General features: G+C 45.2%; 1 protein-coding gene across 2 annotated transcripts in view; it reads right to left on the bottom strand.

Annotated features, from left to right (window-relative positions):
* CAMK1 (calcium/calmodulin dependent protein kinase I) overlaps positions 1-26,197 on the bottom strand; it is a 234,217-nt gene that overhangs the window by 18,139 nt on the left and 189,881 nt on the right. For both annotated transcript variants that reach the window (XM_082265775.1, XM_082265774.1), the window contains exons 4-10: positions 24,638-24,712; positions 20,277-20,415; positions 13,497-13,623; positions 11,179-11,254; positions 8,746-8,858; positions 5,458-5,536; positions 2,640-2,727 (exon numbers count right to left, since the gene is read on the bottom strand). In XM_082265775.1, the coding sequence (XP_082121901.1) occupies positions 2,640-2,727; positions 5,458-5,536; positions 8,746-8,858; positions 11,179-11,254; positions 13,497-13,623; positions 20,277-20,415; positions 24,638-24,712 (697 nt within the window). The remainder of the gene's footprint in view (positions 1-2,639; positions 2,728-5,457; positions 5,537-8,745; positions 8,859-11,178; positions 11,255-13,496; positions 13,624-20,276; positions 20,416-24,637; positions 24,713-26,197) is intronic.

The raw sequence follows: 26,197 nt of genomic DNA, 5'->3' as shown, positions 1-26,197 counted from the left end.
TTCTTCTACTTATGTTATTGAACAAAAAGCAGTGGTCTTTCCCATGAACACTTTGCCGCCTTCCATCTGTAGTTAATGAGCCCATTCAGACTAGCGCAACACGACTTTGGGGGGCGACCAGTGAAGTCACGTGCACCGCGACTTCGGCGCAACTTGCAGAGACTTCACATAATGGAAGTCTATGCAAGTCGCCTCCAGGTCGCCCCAAAGTAGTACAGGACCCTTTTTCTAAGTCGGAGCGACTTGTGTCGCTCCTATTAGAACGGGTCCTGTGCTTATCAATGGACCGCGACCGAGCGCGACTTGTCAGGCTGACAAGTCGCCTGACAAGTCGCGCTAATGTGAAAGGGCTCTAAACATTCAGGTACCAGGGAAAAAAAAAATAAATGCTTGCAGAGAGGCCTACCCACGCTGCAAGGCTTAAAGTGGAATTTGGGGCGATGACCGAGATCTTTAATGAGACTATGCCACTTTGCATTATGTACCAGAGTCTCCTTAATGCCGGCCTTTGTTTTGTGGCTTAATACAGCTAAAAACAAAACAATTGTAAGATTGTAAGTTTGCCCACATACAAAGGAATGAAGAGTCTATCATTTTTATCATAGGTGTATTTTAAATGATAGAGGCAGAATATCATCCAAAAATCCAGAACAAACACATAAAACAAATGCTATACATTTATAGCAAAACATGAATTCGTACTTGGTGGAGAAATCCTTGTTGGCAAGCACAGAGGTAAGATATTTCTAGTAGTTGGTTACCAGGTTTGCACACATCTCAGGAAGGGTTTTGGTCCACTCTTCTTTACATTTAAATTAATAAAGGTTTTCCTATTTTCCCCACTATACATACATACATACTATATTATATTATATTATATATATATATATATATATATATATATATATATATATATATATATATATATATATATATATATATACACATATACACACACACACACACACACACACACACAGTATCTCACAAAAGTGAGTACACCCCTCACATTTTACATTTTATACAGCTTGTATAACAGTGTAAACTTGCTGTCCACTCAAAATAACTCAACACACAGTCATTAATGTCTAAACTGCTGGCAACAAGAGTGAGTACACCCCTAAGTGAAAATGTCCAAATTGGGCCCAATTAGCCATTTTCCCTCCCCAGTGTCATGTGACTCGTTAGTGTTACAAGGTCTCAGGTGTGAATGGGGAGCAGGTATGTTAAATTTGGTGTTATCGCTCTCACTCTCTCATACTGGTCACTGGAAGGACAGGCCTCGCCATGGTCGACCATAGAAGTTGAGTGCACATGCTCGGTGTCATATCCAGAGGTTGTCTTTGGAAAATAGACGTATGAGTGCTGCCAGCATTGCTGCAGGAGGTTGAAGGGATGGGGGGTCAGCCTGTCAGTGCTCAGACCATACGCCGCACACTCAAATTGGTCTGCATGGCTGTTGTCCCAGAAGGAAGCCTCTTCTAAAGATGATGCACAAGAAAGCCCGCAAACAGTTTGCTGAAGACAAGCAGACTATGGACATGGATTACTGGTCTGATGAGACCAAGATAGAGACCAAGGACTAAGGACATGGATTACTGGTCTGATGAGACCAAGATAAACTTATTTGGTTCAGATGGTGTCAAGCATGTGTGGCGGCAACCAGGTGAGGAGTACAAAGACAAGTGTGTCTTGCCTACAGTCAAGCATGGTGGTGGGAGTGTCATGGTCTGGGGCTGCATAAAGATACCTACACTGAGGAGCTACAGTTCATTGAGGGAACCATGAATTCCAACATGTACTGTGACATACTGAAGCAGAGCATGATCCCCCTCCCTTCGGAGACTGGGCCGCAGGACAGTATTCCAACATAATGACCCCAAACACACCTCCAAGACGGCCACTGCCTTGCTAAAGAAGCTGATGATAAAGATGATGGACTGGCCAAGCATGTCTCCAGACCTAAACCCTATTGAGCATCTGTGGGGCATCCTCAAATGGAAGTTGGAGGAGCACATGGTCTCTAACATGCTCCAGCCCTGTGATGTTGCCATGGAGGAGTGGAAGAGGACTCCAGTGGCAACTTGTGAAGCTCTGGTGAACTCCATGCCCAAGAGAGGTTAAGTTTGGAAAATAATGGTGGCCACACAAAATATTGACACTTTGGGTCCAATGTGGACATACTTAGGGGTGTACTCACTTTTGATTGCCAGAGGTTTAGACATTAATGGCTGTGTGTTGAGATATTTTGAGAAGACAGCAAATTTACACTGTAATACAAGCTGTACACTCACTACTTTACATTGTAGCAAAGTGTCATTTCTTCAGTGTTGTCACATGAAAAGATATAATAAAATATTTACAAAAATGTGAGGGGTGTGATCACTTTTGTATAATACTGTACATACACACATATACACAACACATGTAAAACAGTAACGCAAAATCTAATTAAAGATTTGTGTTCCAGGGTTTCTTGAAGAAAAGCAAATATCTACAATACTCACAGTGCCCCCTACTGTTCATATTTTTATCTACACTTGCTTTACGGATAATGCAGATGCAATGTCAGTGTTAAGCGTGTAACCTTTTTTATTACAATCCCGGTTTAAGAACCTCTCATTTCTAGACACGCTCACCTTCCACCGACTTTTGGCAAAATTCTTTCTGATCTGTTCACTGACGGATTCGTGAATATTCTTATCCAGAGCCGTATCCCCAGCAATCCTGAGGAAAAGAGAAAATATAAAGACAAGTTAATCAGATTATATACATTGAGTCTTTAATTTGTCCTTGCAGGGCAATGTAACAAGTCCACCTTACCGACGGCCAAATCACACATTTAAGCTTAGTACACACAGGCAGTTTATTTATTTATTTATTTTTTCGTTAAAGCCAGTGGGTAACTATGCAATGTTAGTACAGTGATCTCCTGGCTGCGTTACCCCTCTGCCAGAACACACCGGTCAGCGTTCGCAGCCATTGTCTGCAAGCACTGATCAGATGCTGGTCGGCTGCTGGTTTTCCAGTGTGCCCGTTCGACAAAAAACAGACAGGCTGCAGTACACACTAGCTGAATGTTGGATGGTTTGTTGAACTGGCCGATATTTGGTCTGTGTACCAGCCTTTAAGCCCGGTTCACATTCCTGCGAGTGCGCCGATCGCATGTAATTCGGAGCGCACTGCTCCTTCATTACATGCGATCGGAGGTGCGGATGCGAATTCAGCCATACACTTTGTATGGCTGAATTCGCACTGTATCCACACCAAACACGCACATGACCCTTTTTTCCAGCCGCATCAGGATCGGATCGCACAGTGGTTCACACTTGTGCAATCTGATCCTGTGCCAACTGTCAGATCGCACTGCGATATGCGATCAAACTGGGGGTGTCGTTAACATTTCATTGACACCCCCTGCGTATCGCATATGGCAGTGTGAACTGCCAGGGGTGCGTTTGCGATGCGGGAAAAGGCTGCAAATTCGCAGCCTTCCCGCATCACACAAGTGTGAACCGGGACTTACTGTAACACCGCTTTGTTTCACTGTCTGGAGTAAAGTAATGTCTAGGTACTTGCAAGTATGGAGGAGCATGCGGCTTACTGTTTTTCCTCTCGCTTGACAACTCTAATATTTGGCGATTAGTGGCTTGCTATCACATGGTGGTAGGGAGAGGGGACTCAGCTATGTTTAGGATTCAAGCTGTGAACTGCAGCTCATGGGGCTAACTCACTTTGCTCACAGCAGCTGAATGGAGCAGTCAGGCAGTGAGAGGAAGGCAAGTTTTATAACTTGCTGGTGTGGCCAGCCCTAAGAAAACCCGTCGGTTTGCTCTGTACTGAAAAAGCAGAGGTCTACTTTAATGTGTAAATTTTCAAATACACTGTATGGCCAAATGTATGTGGATAACCCTCCCATTCCCAAAATGATTAAAGCATAACTAAAAAAAAAAATTACCTTTTACCTTTCCTACAACAGACCCTATCCCCTTGCCAGCATCTTCTGCTGGTCTTTGGCCGTCACGAGATGATGTCATTGCGTAGGGGTCAGTCATCCCGGCACACTGGACTATGATGTGATGTAAGCTAAGCTGCATATGCGCAGCTCAGTTTACATGCCAGTGAAGATAATGAAGTGGCAGGTAGTTGTATTTTGTTGTGACTAAGGCCTTATCGGCTGAAACGCGTCAACTGATCTTATCAACAGTGGTGTTCTATGGTTCCTGAAGATGAAGATTTAAGAGCAACTACCGGTGTGCAGATCATCTTTTCTACAGGTGTATTTTGTTGCAGAAGAAACATCGCTGGTCTCTTCTGCAATAAAGATCCTACCTGCTCGTAGTTTTTCACGACAGAGGGTACTGTTAATGCTACAATGCTATTTATTGATCTGCACAGAGCCCTGATCTTACTGAATGCCTAAGGGATAATTTGGAATGCAGATTGTGAACCAAGTCTTCTCTTCAAACATCAGTATCTGATCTAACAAATAGGGAAGAGCTCAGGCGTGTTTGGACACAAGTACAAACCCACCTGAACTATGCCACTGGGAAGCTGCCAAAGCGTACAGCCAATCATAGGTGGCATTCTCTGCCACGCAGTTGTACATATGCAAAGGGGGGTGTACACATGCGAAAGGAAGCAGCTAGACGCCGTTGCAACCAGCGTGCAATGCAAGATGGGGCCAGGCCAGACGTGATGTCATACGGAGGGCGTATTGGACGTGCTGACGTGGAGTAGGCGGTGACGCGTTTTGAAGCAACAGCTTCTTCAGGGGTCTGTGCTGTGCAGGCCAGTCAATTTCCTCCACCCCAAACTCGCTCATCCATGTCTTTATGGACCTTGCTTTGTGCACTGGTGCGCAGTCATGTTGGAACAGGAAGGGGCCATCCCTAAACTGTTTTTACGAAGTTGGGAGCATGAAATTGTCCGAAATGTCTTGGTATGCTGACGCCTTCGGCGTTCCCTTGACTGGAACTAAGGGACCAAGCCCAACCTCTCAAAAACAACCCCACACCAAAATACCCACTCCACTAAATCAATTAGACCAGTGCACAAAGCAAGTTCCATAAAGATATAGATGAGAAGTTTGGGGTGGAGGAACTTGACTGGCCTGCACAGAGTCCTGACCTCAACCCAATAGCACACCTTTGAGATGAATTAGAGCAGAGACTGCGAGCCAGGCCTTCTCATCCAGACACATGAACTTCTGGAAGAATGGTCAAACATTCCCATAGACACTCCTAAACCTTGTGGACAGCCTTCCCAGAAGAGTTGAAGCGGTTATAGCTGCAAAGGGTGGGCCAACTCAATATTGAACCCTACGGACTAAGACTGGGATGCCATTAAAGTTCATGTGCGTGTAAAGGCAGGTGATCCAATATTTTGGTAATATAGTGTAGATCTTAACCTGATTGTCTAATTCAGCTGTCCCCTGATCAGGGCAGAAAATCTTACCATGGATGCTGTAGGGCTTGGTCACATGTGTTGCGCTTGTTTGGATCCTTCTCCATTAAATGCAGAATAAAGTCTTTCGCTGAGGAATACAGATAGTAATTATTTAAGGTCACACACAGTAACTTTGTAAATTTTTACATGTCCCTATCTGCGTGTATTTTTAAGAAGCACGAGTGATGCACACACCAATGACCTGATTTAATTGCCAAATATTTAGAGGGTCTTACTCATCAGGAAGTAAGGGGTCCTCCTATACAGATGCAAACTGCCCTTTGCTCCAGGCTGCCTTATGGAGGCGTCTGTTGCTGATCTTTTGAGAATGCCAAGTGCATGGCTGTCATGCTGAATCTTTGGCTACAATGGTTATGGATTCACCAATTAGGAACACATTTCTAAACACTCACTTACACAATGCTTGTTAAAGGTCTGAGAGACAAAAAGAATTGAAGGCAGACACAGTCAGGTCCTTAAAATAGTAATATACACACATGCAAAATATACACTCACCGACTACTTTTTTAGGTACACCTGTTCAATTGCATGGTAACACAAATTGCTAATCAGCCAATTACATGGCAGCAACTTCATGCATTTAGGCATCTAGACATGGTTTTTGAAGTTCAAACCAAGCATCAGAATGGGGAAGAAAGAGCATGTAACCACTTGCTGACCAGTCACGTTGACTGTACTGCGGCAAAGTGGTTCGTTATCGTCTGGCAACGTAGACCTACGTCACCAGACATTCCCCTCTCTCGGCGGCGCTCGCGCGCCGCCAGGGGAATCGCTCCCGATGTATTCAGTTACAGCGAATACAGCGGTTCAGTTACAGCGAATACAGCGGGAGTCGGGCCAGGGGAGGAGCGGCGGTGATCACCGCCGCTCTTCCCCGATCGTCGGGGAATCGAGTGTGGAGATCCGCCCGCTTTGTTTACACAATCTCCTAAGTGACAGACAGTGACAGATTGCAGGGTTCACCATAGCTGAACCTTCGATCTGTCCCTGTGTCACTCAGTCACCTTCCCCCACACACGTCAGTAAGCACCAGGCAAACATTAACTCCTCCCTCTCCAATAAAATTAACCCCTTCCCTGCCAGTGTCATTTTTACAGCAACAGTGCATATATATAGCACTGATTACTGTAGTAATGTCACTGGTACCCCAAAAAGTGTCAAAAATGTCAGCCAAGGGTCTGATCTGTCCGCCGCAATGTCGCAGTCCCGCAAAAGAAAATCGCAGATCGCCGCCATTACACGTTAAAAAAAAAACACCAAAAATGACAGAAATCTTTCCCTTAGTTAGTAAACGCAATAACTTTTGCGCAAACCAATCAAAATACGCTTATTGCGATTTTTTTTACCAAAAATATGTAGCAGAAAACAAATTGGCCTAAAATGATAAAAAATTTAGATTTTTACATTTTTTGGGGGGGGGGGAATTTCATATAAAAATAATGTGAAAAATATTGTTATTTTTTCAAAATTGTCGCTCTTTTTTTTTGTTTATAGCGCAAAAATTAAAAATCGCACAGGTGATCAAATATCACCAAAAGAAAGCTCTGTTTGTGGGAAAAAAAGGACGTTAATTTCGTTTGGGTACGGCGTTGCACGACCGCGCAATTGTCAGTTAAAGTCGCACAGTGCCGAATCGCAAAAAGTGGCCTGGACGTAAGACAGCAAAATCCTCCGGTGGTATAGTGGTTAAGGGACTCAATTTCAGCTGCGACATTCAGATGGTAGGGTCAGCATGGATCATTTCTGCCTTGTATCAACAGTTCAGGCTGGTGGTGGTGGTGTAATGGTGAGGGGGATATTTTCTTGGCGCACTTTGAGTCCCTTAGTACCAACTGAGCATTTATCTCTATATCTATCTATATAGATATCTCTCTCTATATAGCTATCCATACACACACAGGATCTCCTAAAGACACAGAAGCACTTTATAGGAGATGGTGGTATACAGACGTTTAGGATATTGTTGGAGGATTGAGTACATGGAGCCTGACAGTTGTATTTCCATCAAGAACTCTGCTTCAATCAGCCACATGCCTGCTGAGCTCTGCAGCCTCACAGTGATCCTATGGAGGTCTATATGGGTCTATTACAAGCCTTGATCTACTTTTATCTAGTGAGTGCATTTTTATTTTCTTTTATGCTTTCTTTTTATTAAAATCGCTACACCTAGATAGAGGCACCTCTTGTGTTTGTTTTTTAAGCAAAGAGCCTGCAACTGTAAACTGTGAACGGCATCCATTGGTGACAGCTTGGTCACTGTGCTCATTAGTAACCAGTTTTTGTTAGGTTTGAACATGGATAACCACAGTCTGCACATCCAAATTCCGCTTATCTAAATATATTTACAGTATATATAGAATCACTTAAAGTGGCTGTAAACCTCAAACATTAAATATGTACAAAAATAGTGTCGAAATTGAAGAGGAGTTCCGCGCCCAATAAAAAAATGAAAAGTCAGCAGCTACAAATACTGTAGCCGCTTTTAAATATTAGAACTTACCTGTCCAGGGTTCCGGCGATGTCGGCACCCGAAGACGATTTTGGAATCGGCTCTCGGGTGATGCTGCCGCCATTTAGGGTATGGGAACCCAGCAGTGAAGCCTTTCGGCTTCACAGCTGGCTCCATACTGCGCAATGTAATTGGCCCGGCGGCGGGAAAGAAAGGAGGAGGCCGAACATCCAAAGGACAGCACCGCGGCGCTGTCTCCCGAAAGTGGGGAACAGTACTTGTCAGTCAAAAACAGGTAACCTCCCCCCCCCTGAAATATGGCACCGGAAGGGGGGAGAAAGCATATAAGCGGAAGTTCCACTTTTGGGTGGAACTCCGCTTTAAGCACTAAGTGTAAATTCTGCCTGCTGCTTTCTTCCTCTCCTATCAGCATAAATTAACTTCGGACAACTTTTCCTGACACCAAGAGAAAAACGGTGACAAGGGAGGGACCTCCAGCAGAATTGCCTCAGCTCTGTTCCTGTGTGCTTTGTTAAGGTTTGTGTCCCTTCCCTCCAATCAACTCTCCTTACTGAGCTTTGCAGAGTGTGACTTCAGCTCTCCGCCCCTTTTTTCTGAATGCTCAAACAAGCTGTATAAATTCTGGACTTTGAATGGATGCAGATAAATGGGTACAACTCATGTAGGAGGATTTGCTTCACCTCTGTGTATCACCTGGGGCCAGTCACTTCACTGGGTATATATGGAAGGGTGTACAACCACTTTAAATCTTGTTGTGGAGAAAGTAAATTGATTAATTATGGTTTCAGATGTCCAATTTCTCTTACCCGAGTCAGAAATATCATCCCAGTATGGAGAATCAAACTCGTATTCAGCTTTCAAAATCTGCTCAAAAAGTTTGGCATCGTTTTCATCATAGAATGGGGGATAACCACACAGTCTGCCGGGAGAAAAAGAACGTTAGGGCAGCAGATGCCATAAAAAGGATTCCAGTATTTTATGGTCTAATCACAAGAAACCCCGGAGAACACCAACACCAATAAAATATATATGCAGGTTTTTAATCCTTCATATGAAAATGCAAGTAAAATTAAGCAGTTGCCCATGCATTACCCTCTGAAGAGCAATCCATGCTGGATAACTTTTCAGAGGGCATTTGTCACCTTCTCACCACTCCTTCAACCCCTGAAAGGCTACATCAGCAAGCTGCAACTCTGTGTATTACCTGTGGCTGCAGGGTGGTTGTGACGTGGCCCGATCACTTAAAACAGGGGTACAATTCTTGCCATGCCGAAAAGACAAGCATTGCAGCCATGGCATGTATGCAACCCCGTTTAGTTGCTTTTGGCCAGCTTAAGGGGGGGGGGGGGGGGTGGTGAAACCACGATTCAGCTGGCTGTTTTTACCGCCTCCAAATCGCAGGTGTAACCTTATCCAGGAGGTTAAGCCTGTGTTCACACATATGCAACGCCAGACATCGCATGTGATTCGCACCGTATTGCTGTGCAGATCACATGGGATGTCTGTGCAAATGCAAATTGAACTTTCATTGGATTCACACAAAAAAAATGTGCAGGAACCTTTCTTTCCTCTGCACTGGAATCGGATCGCAAGGGTGTTCACACCTATGCGATCCTAATCCTGTCCGAATTCACAGTTCGCACTGCAATCTGTGAAGAGATCTGGGGGTGTCATTAACTTTGTATTGACACCAGCAGCAGTTTGCAGAGGGCAGTGTGAGCTGCCTACGGGGGAGATGCAATGTGGGAACTCGCACTAAAATCACGATAGTTCCCGTATCGCATATGTGTGAAACCAGTCTAAAAAAAACTCCAGAAGCTAACAAAATGCTCTCAGTGTTGTCCAATTTTAACTCTTTTCTAGTTTTGAATAGAGTTGGGAAGGTCCTCAATATTAGGGTGAAATGCTTTTTTATTGGCTGTGACACCATTAAGAAAATTCACTCTCACTTTTAGCCCTGGTGTCTACTGTCTCCAGAAAATGATGGGAAATCCAACATTTTAACACATTTTTTCAGTGTAACTGGAATACGGGGGAATCTTTCAAATGGGAATCCTGTCAGAGGAGAAACGGGACATGGAGAAAATGGCAGAAGTCACTTTTTCTCTGTGTCAGGTGCAGGGAGTGTGAGCAGGGCCGGCGCCACCACTAGGCGAACTAGGCAGCTGCCTAGAGCGCGCTGCCACCTAGGAAGCGCAGCTACGGGCTTGTGTGAGTGGAAGATGTGTATGTGTCTCATGTGGAAGATGCTGTGACATTTGGGGACAGGTGGATGTGTGGATACTTACCCATAGGATTACCTTCTGTGTTTCCTCTGTATCCAAGAGGCCCTGGCGGGGGTTATGCCACAGGTGTTGTTGATCATTTAGGTCCCCTCGTTACGGTAAGAGGCCATCTTATCTTGGTGGAGGAATTTCACTCTTGGCATTGATAGCCACACGTTTGTGGGAAGCATTGGTGGATAATCGTCACTTCACTGGTGTTGTACAATGATGTGTGTATGGACATTTTTAACTATATCATTTATTGTATGTCAACACTTTTGTGATAAATATTATTTTGTTTAACGCAACTTTTTTTTTTTTTTTTATTGGATATTTGGTTTTGTCAAGGTGGCCGATATTTCGGAAAGTACAAGTGATTGTACCGGAGTGATGCCTGCAGCTAGAGGCATCACCCTGGTACCCGTGTCCATAGCCGACAGCCGGCTGTCTTGTAATGACAACCGATGTGAATCAGAAGCCGCTCGGCTGTCATTACAAGGAGCGTCCCCCCTCCCGCCGCCTTCCGGGGCTTGCCCATATCTCCCGTCCCACTGGGAGACCCGGGCAATCAGCCTGCACGGCCGCCAAAGACCCGATCAAAGCTGCATTTGGCTCCGATCGGGTCTCCATGTAAAAACCCGGAAGTGATGTCATGACATCATGACATTCCGGGTACTCGGCGCCAGATTTAAAAAAATGACAGCATTCAAAACAGCCAAACTTGGCTTTTGAATGCTTGTAAGTGCAGAGGAGGTGTTTGGGGCTAAAAATATAAAATACAATTTTTTTTAAATGTACGAAAATATCGTCCGATACCAATATTCAATGGCCAAAATATCGGTATCGGCAACAAAAAAACGATATCGGTCGATCACTAGTGCACACCCTAATGAAATAGGCTGCGCACACCAATGACTGGCCCTCACAGAAGCTTCAGCTTTTAGGGCTATTGTGTAAAATACAAGCATTACTTACAGGATGTACGCTATGACGCCAATCGACCAGCAATCCACCGCTTTACTGTACGGCTTCTGAGCTAAAACTTCTGGAGCTGAAAGAAAAGATGCATATATGTCTTTAAAAACAATTATTAAAGCTGGCCATGCACGGCTTGATTTTCTCTTGTTCAGCCCTATCAATCAATTTCCACATCCACGCCAACAGCATTGATGGAGGGATCGCCACTGCCGGCTGTCTTCCAGCAGCCGGCACCCGTGGCTGCCTATGTATCAGAACAGTGACTGAGTCTGATAGGGCAAAGTGAATGTTCAGCTGATATTTTCCCCCCAGCTCAGGGCCAGTCGACACCGGGAATTGCACAGGAACACGTGCAGCTCTGTGCAGTGCGATTTCAGCCCATTCATTTTGAACGGGCTGAAATTACAACGCACCAAAAGTAGTGCATGCACTACTTCTGGAAACTCACTGCAACTGCATCACAAGGTACTTCTGTACCATGCTATCTGGTGCAGGCAAATGGGCTGTTTGTGACCGGCATTTGGGGTGTCAACTTATTTTTGGCACCCGCTGTAGATCACAACTGCAGTGAATCTTGTACACAATGCAGGAAACACACATGGAACACAGGTTTCCCGCATCGTGTTCTGGCTAAGTTCACACCATAAATCGCAAAGAAATTGCACTGTATTCCTGTGCAAATCACAGTCAATTTATTTGGAATGGTCTTAAAGCGCACCGCATCGCACTACTTTTTAGAAACGAACTGCAATCTGACTGCATTGTAGTTTTTAAACACACTGCCTTTGCGACTTGCGTTTGGGGTGTTCGTAACATTGCATTAACACCTGCGGCAGATTGCAAGGGCAGTGCATTTTGAACACGGCGTGGGAAACATGCATGGAAACTTGATTTTCCCGCACCGCTCTCTAGTGTGAACTTTTGTTGAGGCAGGTGGGGCTTACAGGGCCTTCCACCTCTAGAATTTGGGATGATTCAGCATGACTTTGCTAAATCTGAGCCAACCCCATGGGCAGCTTAAATTAATTTTGTATGGCTCAAATTGCATGGCAACTGCGCAAAAAAAGATGTGCATGCGCACCTTTTTTTTTTTCAACGATTCCGATTCTGCCAATCGCACTGCGTTTTGCAAACCATTTTTGGGGTGTCATTTCGTAAATGTTGACACCCGCAGCAGTGTGCATGAATAGGGTGCAATTGTGATGCAGTGTGGGAAACGCACAGGAATTGCTGCGAATCTGGCACCGCATCAGTGTGAACCAGGGTTTAAAGGGAATCGAATGTTAAACCATATCTAAAGCCACATTTTTTTGTTTCGTTTTGGAAAGGTAGGCCCCTTTCACATAGGATGGACTCGCATGCTTAGCAGGGGAAGCCAAACTCAGTCCAGCGCTGTGCATGAGAGCAGCGAAAATGCTCTTTCTCCTTCCTCACTGGACTCAGAGCAGCGGGAACCATTGGCCCCTGCTGCTGTCAATCAAATCCAGTGACAAGGGAGTAGGGTCGGGGCACTACATGGGTGTCAATAAAAGCACACAGTGCGGCTCGGAATCGAGCATGAACAAGTATCCCTCCTAGCAAGCAGTTTGCTCGGGAGTACTGGGGAGGTGAGGGAGGGGAGGGGATGGAGGGAGGGAGGGGATGGAGGGAGGAAGGGAGGGGATGGAGGGAGGGAGGAAGAGGAGTGCCAGTAGGGGACCCCAGAAGAGGAGGATCGGGGCTGCTCTGTGCAAATCAAACTGCACAGAACAGATAAGTATGACATGTTTGTTCATTTGGTTAAAAAAAAAAAATCATTTAAGTGCGTGGTTAATTTAGATTTTTAGTTTACTTTTTTTTTTATAAAACATAATAGTATGGGGGGGAAAAAAAAAAAAAAAAACATTTTTTAACATTCATAGATGCTAATCACTTATCCATTGCATATCTACAGAAAAGTATTATGGTAAATTGGTAAGGCCACTAAGCACTGGGTGCAAAGAATGTATGGACTGACGGGGTTAAAGCCACAGATTGTCCTTACTACTGTACTGTCACCATTAAGAGCTTCATTAGACATCAGGAAAGATTGGTTTTCGCATTTCTGCTATTCATTCCTAACTAAATGGTGGAATGTTGACGGTCACACTGAAATGGAGAGGACTAGGACTGCAAAGACTGCAGTTGTGAGGTCAAGTGTTCCATGGCCAAGGCCAACCAGCTGGGTAAAACCACTACCTGAATTCATCTCTACCTGTATCAACTACCTGAGAAGAGAAGCCAATGGTGGTACACCTAGCACACCACTCTAGGAACACCATATGGAGCACACTGACCTACATATCCAGGAGTCCCACAGGCCGTGGACATGACACTTCCGGATCCCTCTATCTTGGACAGCCCAAAATCGCTGATCATGATTTTGGAGTCTTCATCCAGACTGTAGTACAACAAATTTTCTGGCTGTAGGGAGGATAGGACAATAGAGAGTGAGGCAAGCCATTAATCAATTCAGAGTGTACATTATTATGAGCAATTCCATGGAACAAATCACTGAACCGCTAATGCAAATCATATTCCCTGATAAACAGTGGGAACATTTATAAATCTAAGGATTGCCCACACTGGGACTGTTGTACGTGAACCGTGCCAGGGTCCACTTGTCCCCCATCCCTACTCCCCTACTGGTTTGTACTTACACTGGAATATAAGGAAGTGGTCCCAGGAAAACTAACAAATATCCCTGGGCACACTTCCCTGCTAACCAGACCAGCAATCTCCATTTCATTACACAGTTCTCTATGGGGGAACTGTTCTCTGGTATGGTTTGCACTCACACTGCAGAAAACCATACTTCATCAGAAGTGAACTGCACCCGGGATCACCGGTTCCAATCGGTCCTGGGTGCGGTTTGATTAACCGGTCACGGTTCGGAGCACTCACACAATTAAACTGGCCAAGGGGCTGAACCATGCCTGGGACCAGTTCAGAATGCAGAGTACCCTAAGACATGGACTAACAATTGCTAAAGAGACCTCAAAGTCACGACCTTCTGAAATTGCATACCAGGAGGAGTCACAAGTAATTTTTTATTAAGTATATACTCTATCATAAAAAAACTTGTTTAGAACTCCAAAGATGTGTACCAAAATATCTGTCCAAAAACTAAGTCATACCAGTATTCTATCATTTTTGGAGTCCTAAACTAGTTTATTTATGATCGAGTATATACCCTCAAACATTGCTGTGACGTCAACAGTACCCTTTACTACCCCCCCCCCCCCGGACTTCCGGTCACAGCCTCTTTGTGACGTAATCCACCTATCCCATTGACTTCTGGGTCACCAATCCCAGGAGTCTTTGTGCATCCTACTGCGCCGGCACAAGAACGGGAGGTGCATGCTGGCTAGCCAGCTGCACAGAATCCCAGAAATGCATAGGAGCAGGCTTCAGATGCCCACATCTGCAATGGCCACTGCCAGCTTTCCAGGAGGAAAGAATAAATAACAGATTTGGCAAGTACATAATATGTGGACAGTTCTAAAAATATACAAATTGAATGCTGCAAGTCCTAAAAGTCACAAAGAATAAATTCAATTTTGTTTAGAAGACTGTAGCTCCTCTTTAATAATTTGGGGGAATCTCCCCATTCTTTGGCCATATGGTGTATATGCAGCAGGATTTTATACAGTTAGTACAAGGGCAAAGGAAATCAACAACTCATTAGAAAGAAAGCATATTTTGTAAAAAAATCGGAAAGGAGAACATAATCAACCAACTGATCAAAGTCAAATGAGGATGGAAAGGGCTTTCAGTTCATCTAGTTTTGCCTTCTGGTGTCTTTACAAATCTAGTTTACAGCACAAGTCATCCCTGCAATTGACAGATCTGGGGGAGACCTTGGCTGCTTTTCCTCTGCAGTGATACAAGGCATGGATACTAAATTTTGCTCTGGCACTCGTTAATTGGAACAGTGCTGGGAGCTGGGATCTCCTGTCAGACAAAGCTCACGAGATTAACTAGTCTGTCACTGCCGAGCTGTCTATAGTAATGCCTCTAGGATTCGCATGATTGAATGAATGAGTGACATCTCTGTTTCCTTCACTCTTCTGCTGACATCAGATTAAAAATATTCTCTCCACCCCAAAAAAAGAAGTGTGTGTCTATATAATTTTTTTTTTTTTTTTTTTTTTAGACAATATATATAAGATATACATCTATACAATATATATCTATACATCTATACAATATATATCTATACATCTATATAATATCTCTCTCTCATTATATATATATATATATATATATATATATATATATATATATATATATATATATATATATATATATATATACATACACACACACACACACACACACACACACACACACACACATACATACATACACAGTTGGGCAAAAAAGTATTTAGTCAGCCACCAATTGTGCAAGTTCTCCCACTTAAAAAGATGAGAGAGAGGCCTGTAATTTTCATCATAGGTACACTTCAACTATGAGAGACAGAGTGGGGGGAAAAATCCAGGAAATCACATTGTCGGATTCCTAATGAATTAATTGGTAAATTCCTCGGTAAAATAAGTATTTGGTCACCTACAAACAAGCAAGATTTCTGGCTCTCACAGACCTGTAACTTCTTCGTTAGGGCTCTTTCACACGGGCGGTCCGATCAGATCCGCCTGTCAGTTTTTTAGACGGATCTGATCGGATCCTCCATGTATCCCTATGGGTCAGCGTATGTCAGCGGAGACACCTCCGCTGACACCCGCTGCCATCCGTATCCGATCCTGTCCATGAAATCCGGACGGATGGAAACCCTATTTTCCATCCGTCCTGGGAATCGGATCGGATGAGAGTGGACAGGCGATCCGCTCTCATCCGATCCCCCATAGACAGCAGCGGGGGCTGAGACACCTCCCTCTCCGCTCTGCAAGCGGAGACGGAGCTGTCATCCGCCGGCTCAGCGGGGATCGCGGATCGATCCCCGCTGAGCAACACGGATCCGCCTACGGAGGCGGACCGTGTGAAAGAGGCCTTAAGAGGCTCCTCTGTCCTCCACTCATTACCTGTAATAATGGCACCTGTTTGAACTTGTTATGAGTATAAAAGACACCTGTCCACAACCTCAAATAGTCACACTCCAAAAACTCCACTATGGCCAAGACCAAAGAGCTGTCGAAGGACACCAGAAACAAAAATTGTAGACCTGCACCAGGCTGGGAAGACTGAATCTGCAATAGGCAAGCAGCTTGGTGTGAAGAAATCAACTGTGGGAGCAATTATTAGAAAATGGAAGACATACAAGACCACTGGTAATCTACCTCGATCTGGGGCTCCACGCAAGATCTCACCCCGTGGGGTCAAAATGATCACAAGAACGGTAAGCAAAAATCCCAGAACCACACAGGGTGACCTAGTGAATGACCTGCAGAGAGCTGGGACCAAAGTAACAAAGGCTACCATCAGTAACACTATGCCGCCAGGCACTCAAATCCTGCAATGCCAGACGGGTCACCCTGCTTAACCACTTGCCGCATACTAACGTAGGGCTACGTCGGTAAACTTTGCGGTAGTGTCCCGGGATGATGCCTCTAGCTAGAGGCATCATCCCGGTACCGTGGTTTGAAGCCAACGGTTGGCTTTCCGTCGGTACCTCGGCTCGGGAGCCGCTCGATCGGTACCCGGGGGGGCGGGAGGAGACGCCCCCCCCTCCCGCCGCCTTCCGTGGCTTTGCTCAGGGCTCCCGTCCCACCGGGAGCCCCGAGCACCCAGCCGGCACGTCCGCCGGCTGGATGGAGTCCCGATGAATGCCGGAAACGGCATCGATCGGGTCTCCGTTGACGTAACCCGGAGGCGGCGTCCATGACGTCACTTCCGGGTTACTGTGCTGCAAAAGGCGGCAAATTTGAAAATCGGCTGTATGCAAAAACGCAGTTTTTGACGTTTTGCATACAGGGAAGTGTAGTGAAGGGGTCGAGGGTCTTTTAGACCCTCGATCCCTCCATAAAGTGTACCTGTCACTACATATTGCTGTCACAAGGGATGTTTACATTGCTTGTGACAGCAATAAAAGTGATCAGATTTATTTTTTTTTTTTTTTTAAACTGTAATAAAGTTAAAAAAATAAATAAAATAAATGGGAAAAAAAAATAAATAAATTTAGCCACCCCCGTCACCGTTAGCTCGCGCACAAAAAAAAAACGTATACGGAAGTCGAGCCGCAAATGAAATCGCTGTTCAAACCACACATGTGAGGTATCGCCGCGATCGCCAGAGCGTGAGCAACAATTTTAAAAAAACAGCTACACTCTAACTCTAAACTGGTAACCGTTAAATAAATTTAAAGCGTCGCCTATTGAGATCTCTATTGACCGTAGTTTGTCACCATCCCACGGGGGGGGGGCGCAATTTTGAACCGTAACATGTTGGGTATCTATTTACTCGGCGTGACATGTTCTTTCACAATATACAAAAAAAAATGGGCTAACTTTACTGTTTAGTATTTTTTAAATGCAGTGAAATGTGATTTTTCAAATTTTTTTCAAAAAAATGGCGCTTTAAAGACCGCTGCGCAAATACCGCGTGACAAAAATTATTGCAATGACCGACATTTTATTCTCCAGAGTCTTTGCTAAAATAATACATATAATGTTTGGGGGTTCTAAGTAGTTTTCTAGGAAAAAATACTGGTTTTTAACGTGTGAACAAAAAGTGTCCGAAATAGGGCTGGGGCTTAAGGCTCGGTTCACATTTATGCGATGCGGGAAGGCTGCGAATACGCAGCCTGTTCCCGCATCGCACACGCACCCCCGGCAGTTCACACTGCCATATGCGATACGCTGGGGGTGTCAATGTAATCTTAACGACACCCCCAGTTTGATCGCATATCGCAGTGCGATCGTGCAGTTCGCACAGGATGGGATCGCACAAGTGTGAACCGCTGTGCGATCCGATCCTGATGCGGCTGCAAAAATGCCTCCTGTGCGTGTTTGCACCGGGTGCGATGCGAATTTAGCCATACAAACTGTATGGCTAAACTCGCACCGCACAGCTGATCGCATTGCAGTGCGCTCCGACATTACATGCGAACCCGGCACTCGCACAAATGTGAACCGGGTCTAAGTGGTTAAGCCAGTACATGTCCGGGCCCGTCTGAAGTTTGCTAGAGAGCATTTGGATGATCCAGAAGAGGATTGGGAGAAGGTCATATGATCAGATGAAACCAAAGTAGAACTTTTTGGTAAAAACTCAACTCGTTGTGTTTGGAAGAGAAAGAATGCTGAGTTGCATCCAAAGAACACTATTTTTATCCTGATAAAGAGCTACAGTGGATGCAAAATAATCAAAATACAGCGCAGGGGTATTTCCTCCCAGATCTGGACCAGGGCATCACTGAGCTCCTAAACAGACGGTGGCGTCGGATGGACCGAAACATAATGTCCCAGAGGTGTTCTATTAAATTTAGGTCAGGCGAGCGTGGGGACCATTCAATGGTATCAATTCCTTCATTCTCCAGGAACTGGCTGCATACTCTCGTCACATAAGGGCGGGCATTGTCGTGCACCAGGAGGAACCCGGAACCCATTGCACCAGCGTAGGGTTTGACAATGGGTCCAAGGATTGTATTGAAATTCCTAATAGCAGTTGGGGTGCCATTGTTTAGCCTGTAGAGGTCTGTGCATCCCTCCATGTATATTTCTCCACAGACCCCCACTGAGTGTGAGTGCATGTGTGTATTTTTTTTTGTCTTCATATAGAGAGAGGCTGAATACAATCTATGTAAAATGTAAAAGCTAGTGGCTCAGGAGGCATTATCCCACATAACCACTTCAGCTGCCGAGAGAAATTGCTTCTTTAATAGGTTGGCATTCTACGAGGAAGAGGAGCAGACGGGTCGCCTTATAGCTAAGCTTGCTCACCCCCACCGGTCCTCCCCGGGTATAAGTGCTTTGAGAGATCGTGTTGGCAAGACAGTTACCACTCAAGAGCTGATCATAACTGAACTGGTCAATTATCATTCCACCCTTTACCTCTCTAAACAATCCCACTCAGAGGACCAACTGGTACGATATGTGGATAATGTCCCTTTGCCATCGCTTTCTTCGGTGGACCGAGACAGGTCAGATGCACCACGGACGGAGGAGTTGAGGGGGTCGACTAGTCTGTTCCCTAACTCAAAGACCCCTGGAGAGGATGGGTTGCCAATAGAAGTGCACAAGACCTTTGAGGATGAGATCTAAATTGCTACAGGTGTTTAATGAAGCCAGGGCCAGTGGTTGCCTTCCAGGGCTATTATCCTGTCAGCTTACTACTTCCGCAATCACCTCCCTGCTCACTGGAGCTTATAATGCTGGCTGAACGAAGAGAAAACTGGAAGCTCCAAAACGAACCCAAGGAACAGAGGTGTCATCTGCCTGACTGTACCGTCTGGATCACACGACTAGCTGCACAGAATTTCTGGATCACGCGACTAGCTGCACAGAATTTCTGGATCACACGACTAGCTGCACAGAACTTCTGGATCACACGACTAGCTGCACAGAACTTCTGGATCACACGACTAGCTGCACAGAACTTCTGGATCACACGACTAGCTGCACAGAACTTCTGGATCACACGACTAGCTGCACAGAATTTCTGGATCACGCGACTAGCTGCACAGAACTTCTGGCTCACACGACTAGCTGCACAGAATTTCAAATCTTTACACAGGCAGGATGGTTCACTTTTATGTGTTTCAACACTGTAGCAAGCTGCTTGCCTGGAGTTCTGCTTTAGGCCCCTTTCACACTTGTGCGACTTGTCCTGCGATTTGGGACTGCAAAATCGCATGACAAGTTGTTCTCCATTATTTCCAATGAGTACCGTTCATATCTGTGTGACTTGAAGTCGCACCGACTTCAAAAAGTAGTCCCTACATTACTTTGGCCCGATTTTAATGTGTTGTGAGGTCCAAAGACATAGGCATTGCTACAAGCCCAGTCAAAATCCCATCAAAATCTCTGAAAAATTGCGGCAGCAAAATTGCGGTTACATTTTGCGACTTAAGTCGCACAAGTGTGAAAGGGGCCTTAAGGAACAGAAAAGGCTAATCTTACCTTCAGATCTCGGTGTACAATCCCCATGTCATGCAGATACTTCACAGCATCCAGGATCTGTTTAATAAGCTGACTTGCGTCTTTTTCCGTATAGAAGCCTTTTTCTACAATCCTGTCAAACAGCTCCCCACCAGACACCCTGCAACAAGGCAATACTAGGTCATTCATAGCCCTCTATAACAGTAAATTGGACCAATCATCAGACAAATTTTTCATAATAAGTTCATGCATGCTAAGTACTGTGTGAGTAACACTTCCAGGTATTTATAACCTCCAGCAGAGATTACGGTACTTCCCCTGGACAATGCCTTTATTTACTTTTCTCTCCATAAGGACGGTTATTTTTATTCAGGCATCATCCAAGGTCACCATCTACTTCCTGGACTAAGATGCCAGCTTAGAGATGACACAAGCATATAAATCCTGGTGCATGTGCAGTTCTTAACCGTGGTCCCAAATGTCTGACAAAGATCAGCATCTGCTGCAGCCTCTTACCTTGTGACTTGCTATAAACTTCCAATGTTCAAGAGAGACTGATCACTGGGGGGGGAGACTGAGAAAATGCTTCCCCCCCTGCCTGAAGCAAACGGGTGACATCATCTAACCCTAGGCAAAGTCTCTGGTGCTCAAGAATGGCCTTTTAGCCCCTTAGCTCCCAAGGTATATTCATAAATATCTTGGTATCCAAAGGGTTAAAGTGAACTGCAGCAGCCACAAGCTAGGTATTTTTTTTTTCTGTTGATGAATGGCTGTCAAGTTAAAGTGATCTGAGTGGCTGTAGAGCTGCTTAATCACGTTACAGTACCAAGGAGGTGCCAAACCCTGTGCAAGAGTGGAGGGCAAGGGAGACTTCGGAGGGCTAAAAGATCCCCTGATGTCTCATAAAAACATCAGTGATCAGGCTGTTTATCCTGGCAGCCCCATATATATGATCTACCTCTGGGTAGAAAGGCCATCCGATAATCACCATTGGTTATGGCATGTTCTTGATGGTTGGCTAACCCAGTCGGTGGGTGTGCCTTCCCCCAATGTTGGATGGTGGGCACAGATATATGTTGGAAGTACTTCATTGTTACTATCTTTCCATCGCTGTAGGAAGTGTCCTGAGGAGTAAATGTCTATGGGAATGTTTGACCATTCTTCCAAAAGTTAGTTTGTGAGGTCAGGCACTGATGTGGATGAGAAGGCCTGGCTCCCAGTCTCTGCTCCAATTCCTCCCAAAAGTGTTCTATCGGGTTGAGGTCAGGACTCTGTGCAGGACAGTCAAGTTCCTCCACCCCAAACACGCTCATCCATGTCTTTATGGACCTTGCTTTGTGCACTGGTGCGCAGTCATGTTGGAACAGGAAGGGGCCACCCCCAAACTGTTCCCACAAAAGTTGGGAGCATGAAATTGTCCAAAATGTCTTGGTATGCCTTAAGAGTTCCCTTCACTGGAACTAAGGGGCCAAGCCCAGCCCAGCCCCTGAAAAACAACCCCACACCATAATCCCCTTTGTGCACTGGTTCAAATCATTTGGTGGAGGGGCAATTCCGGTGTGGGGTTTGGCCCCTTAGTTCCAGTGAAAGGAACTCTTAAGGCGCCAGCATACCAAGACATTTTGGACAATTTCACGTTCCTAACTTTGTGGGAACAGTTTGGGGATGGCCTCTTCCTGTTCCAACATGACTGCGCACCAGTGCACAAAGCAAGGTCCATAAAGACATGGATGAGCAAGTTTGGGGTGGAGGAACTTGACTGGCCTGCACAGATTCCTGACCTCAACCCGACAGAACACCTTTGGTATGAGTAAGCGCGGAGACGGAGAGCCAGACCTTCTCATCGAACATCAGTACCTGACCTCACAAATGCGCTTCTGAAAGAATGGTCAAACATTCCCATAGACACACTCCTAAACCTTGTGGACAGCCTTCCCAGAAGAGTTGAAGCTGTTAGAGCTGCAAAGGGTGGCCCAACTCAATATTGAACCCTACGGACTAAGACTGGGATGCCATTAAAGTGACTGGGATGTGCATGTAAAGGCAGGCGTACCAACACTTTTGGTAATATAGTGTATATCTCATGTTCACATATACTGATATCGCCATTCACCAAACACAGAAGAGTAACCCGTTTGACTGCACAGGCTGTCTAATCAATGCAGCAGATTGTAGCACGACAACCTAAGTTGGTCAGACATGAAGGAAAAAAATCTGAACTCCAGGCAAATCACTAAATACACAGAATAAGTAGATGTGAGATCTTTTAACTGCCATAGGATCTATCCATGCAGTCCGCAGATTTATACAGCTCTGCCACACCGCACAGTCGTGTCTGGAAGGGCAGGAGACCTAATTTTTCCTCTCCTGCAGTTCAGCAACACATCTTGTTCTTCCCTCAGGCATTGACTGGACATTGAAAGGAGAAGCAGCAGACTGAGCTCTGCTCTCCTGCTTTCAGCATTTCCCTGGTTTGCACATTAAGGCCCCTTTCACACAAGCTTTCCAATCAGGTCCGCCTGTCCCGTTTTTCAGGTGGACCTGATCGGATGCTCCATGCACCTCTATGGAGCAGCAGAGGTCAGCGGAGACATGTCCGCTGACACCTGCTGCTATCCGATCCAATCCTGTCCGTGAAATCCAGACGGATGGAAACTCTTATTTTCCATCCGTCTGGAGGATCGAATCAGATAGGATCGGATGAAAACGGACAGGCGGTCCCATAGAGAAGAGCAGTAAGTGTAGAAGGACCCGTCATCCGCCGGCTCAGCGCAGACCAGCGTATCGATCCCCCGCTGAGCAAAAACGGAGTCCGTCGGGCGGAAAGCCCCTGTGAGAGGACCCTAACAGTACAGCACATCTAACTGATCTCTTGTGTAGCTTCTCTCTCTACCATTCTGAGTTTTTCTTAACAGGGATTTTCAAAAGATGGATACCAAGCCAAATTCAGGTACTAACACTGCTTGCACAATAAAAATCCATATAATAATGGAAATAGAGCTGTATTCATTTGTGTAATTTATATCTGGCTGGAGTTCTGCTTTAACCACTTGCCGACCGCCGCACGCCGATCTACGTCGGCGGTCAGCCCCTCACAGGCAAAGGGACGTAGGGCTACGTCACTAGCTTGTGAGGGTCTAGGGAGCGTGCGCGCGCCGCCGGAGGCGCGCTCCCGCGTGGTCACGGACCCCCCCCCGCGCGTGTGACCGGCGGACCCGATGTCCGCCGGCCAGTCTGCGATCGGCGGGGGAGAGGGAGAAAGTCAGGCAGCTTGTGTAAACAAGCCACCTGTCATTCTCCCCTCTGTATGAGAGCTGATCATATGGATCTACTATGTAGATCGGTTGATCACTCTGCATACAGCTGAAGCCACAGCCAATCACAGTAAGAATCACGCCCCTAGGGACACACACAGCCCCTCCCTCTCAAATAAAGTTAACCCCTTCACTACCAGTGTATTTTTACAGTAACAGTGCATATATATAGCACTGATTACTGTAGAAATGTCACTGGTAACCCCAAAAGTGTCAAAAATGTCAGTCAAGGGTCCGATCTGTCCGCCCCAATGTCGCAGTACCGCAAAAAAAAAAAAAAAAAAAAAAAAAAAAAAAAAAAATCGCAGATCGCCGCCATTACGCGTTAAAAAAAAAAACAACAAAAATGACAAAAATCTTTCCCTTAGTCAGTAAACGCAATAACTTTTGCGCAAACCAATCAAAATACGCTTTTTGCGATTTTATTTACCAAACATAGGTAGCATAAAACAAATTGGCCGAAAATGTTAAAAATTTTGATTTTTACATTTTTTTGGGGGGGAATTTCATATAAAAAAAAGGGAAAAATATTGCTATTTTTGCAAAATTGACGCTCTTTTTTTGTTTATAGCGCGTGATCAAAAAAAATCGCACAGGTGATCAAATACCACCAAAAGAAAGCTCTGTTTGTGGGAAAAAAAGGACACCAAATTCGTTTAGGTACAGCGTCGCACGACCGCGCAATTGTCTGTTAAAGTCACGCAGTGCCGAATCGCAAAATACCCCCTGGTCGTTTAGCAGCCAAATCCTCCGGGGCTTAAGTGGTTAATATTTTACTCCGTACATAACCATTTTTAATAGGGAATGGGCTTCTATATATATCTAAATGTTTGCTTTAAATTATATTCAATTATTTGGCAATAACCACTGATTGCCAGCAGGGGGTATCGTGCACCACAAATAGACATAATAAAAACACATTTCTATAGTATAGTGCAAAGAGCAACGACTGCAACTACTGAGAAAAGTGAAGTAACCCCAAACAGCCGGGTTTCACGTCCTGATTGGCTGTCCTAGGTTACGAGACACTGCTTTTCGTCACTGCTCTTGGGGTCATGCAATACTTACAGTTGCATTATGAGGTAAAGGTGACTGCGACTCTCATAGATGTCCTCCAGCGATACAATATTTGCATGTTTGATCCTTTAAGAAAGAAAAATATATAATTTGTTAAATCAGTAATGCAACACGTCACAGATCTTAGAACAAACCTGCCAGATCAAATAAGCAACAAGAATAAATTCTGGACAGAAATGTAACCAGTCCCTGTGTGAAGGGTCAGATTTATTAATAAAATGCACCTATCCTCAAAATGTTGTTGGCTAAAATAATTTTAAAGACTAAAATGCTTACCTTTCCTGGAGATTAGGTCTTCTCCTGTTTGGTCATGTGGCTTAAAACTTAGGCAATTGGTCATGTGATCTCTGCTGAAAAGTGGAATTAGAGTTTGGCTTGGCTCTTCCTCTTTTTTTGAAGTCACATGGCTAAATGCCTAGGCCTTATAGTGCCTGATGTTAAGACCGTAAGGGTTTCTTGCAGGCTTAAAAAGTCGAACTCCGGGCAAAAAAAAAAAAATGGGATTTTGGACTTCCTGTAAAAATAATTTCTGTGATGTTTATTGACGGACACAGCTCCTGATATTCATAACCATTGGGTTATACGTCCCCCTACAGGAGTAGGACACTTTTTCTGCCCAACGTCTGGCTACGCCTATGGGCAGTCTCAGGGGGTTTACTCCCTCTTATTGCTATGGGTACTCAGTTTTGTTACAAGCAGTATCGGAGAAAATAAAGCTCCACAGAGGGGTGGATGCTGTGTCTGTCAATGAACATCAGAGAGATTTTACGGTAAGTCAAAAATCCCATTTTCTCTTTGGTTCTTAACCATTGGGACGTCCCAAAGCAGTGTTAAACATGAGGGGTGGGAACAGCAAAAAATTCCCAAGGCTAAAAACAGTAGCCAACCAGGCAACAGAGCTCAACCAAAACAACTGGAGCCCACCTGAAATAAAACACACCCTCAAAGAGGATCAGGTTCTCCTAAACAGCAGCCTGCAAAACCTTGCGGCCGAAAGAGGCATCCGCAGATGCCAACACATCCACTTTACAGAACTTTGTGGAAGTGCACTGACGACCAGGTGGCCGCCTTGCAAACCTGCATCACTGATGCCCGATGACGGAAGGCCCAGGAGTGCCCAAGTAGTGTGCGCCTTGATAGGGAAAGGAGGAACCTGACCCCTGATGGAAAAGGCCTGAATCACCGTCTGTCTGATCCAACTGGGAATGGTCACAGAGGAAGCAGACAACCCTGTCCGAGACTCATCCATAAGCACAAATAGAGAGTCTGACTTCCTAAAAAGCTCCATAGCTGCCAAGTACATAGCTGCCCGAACCACATCCAAGGCATGCAAGGCAATTTGCTTAGGATGTTTTGCCCTGGGACACAGGGAAGGCAACACAATGTCTTCATTCAAATGGAAATCAGAGACTATGTAAACAAGGGAATTTCCCGAAGAATCTCAACGGTAAACTTCTGGAGGACCAAACTGAGGTCCCAGGGCAAAAACAGAGACCACACTGGAGTAACCAAATGGCAAACACCCTGAAAGAAAGGTACGCACCAGGGAGA

This window comes from Pelophylax lessonae (genome assembly GCF_965119305.1).
Source record: "Pelophylax lessonae genome assembly, chromosome: 8".
NCBI lineage: Eukaryota > Metazoa > Chordata > Amphibia > Anura > Ranidae > Pelophylax > Pelophylax lessonae.
Note: the sequence above shows the minus strand (reverse complement) of the source record. Positions and strands in the feature narration are given on the sequence as shown.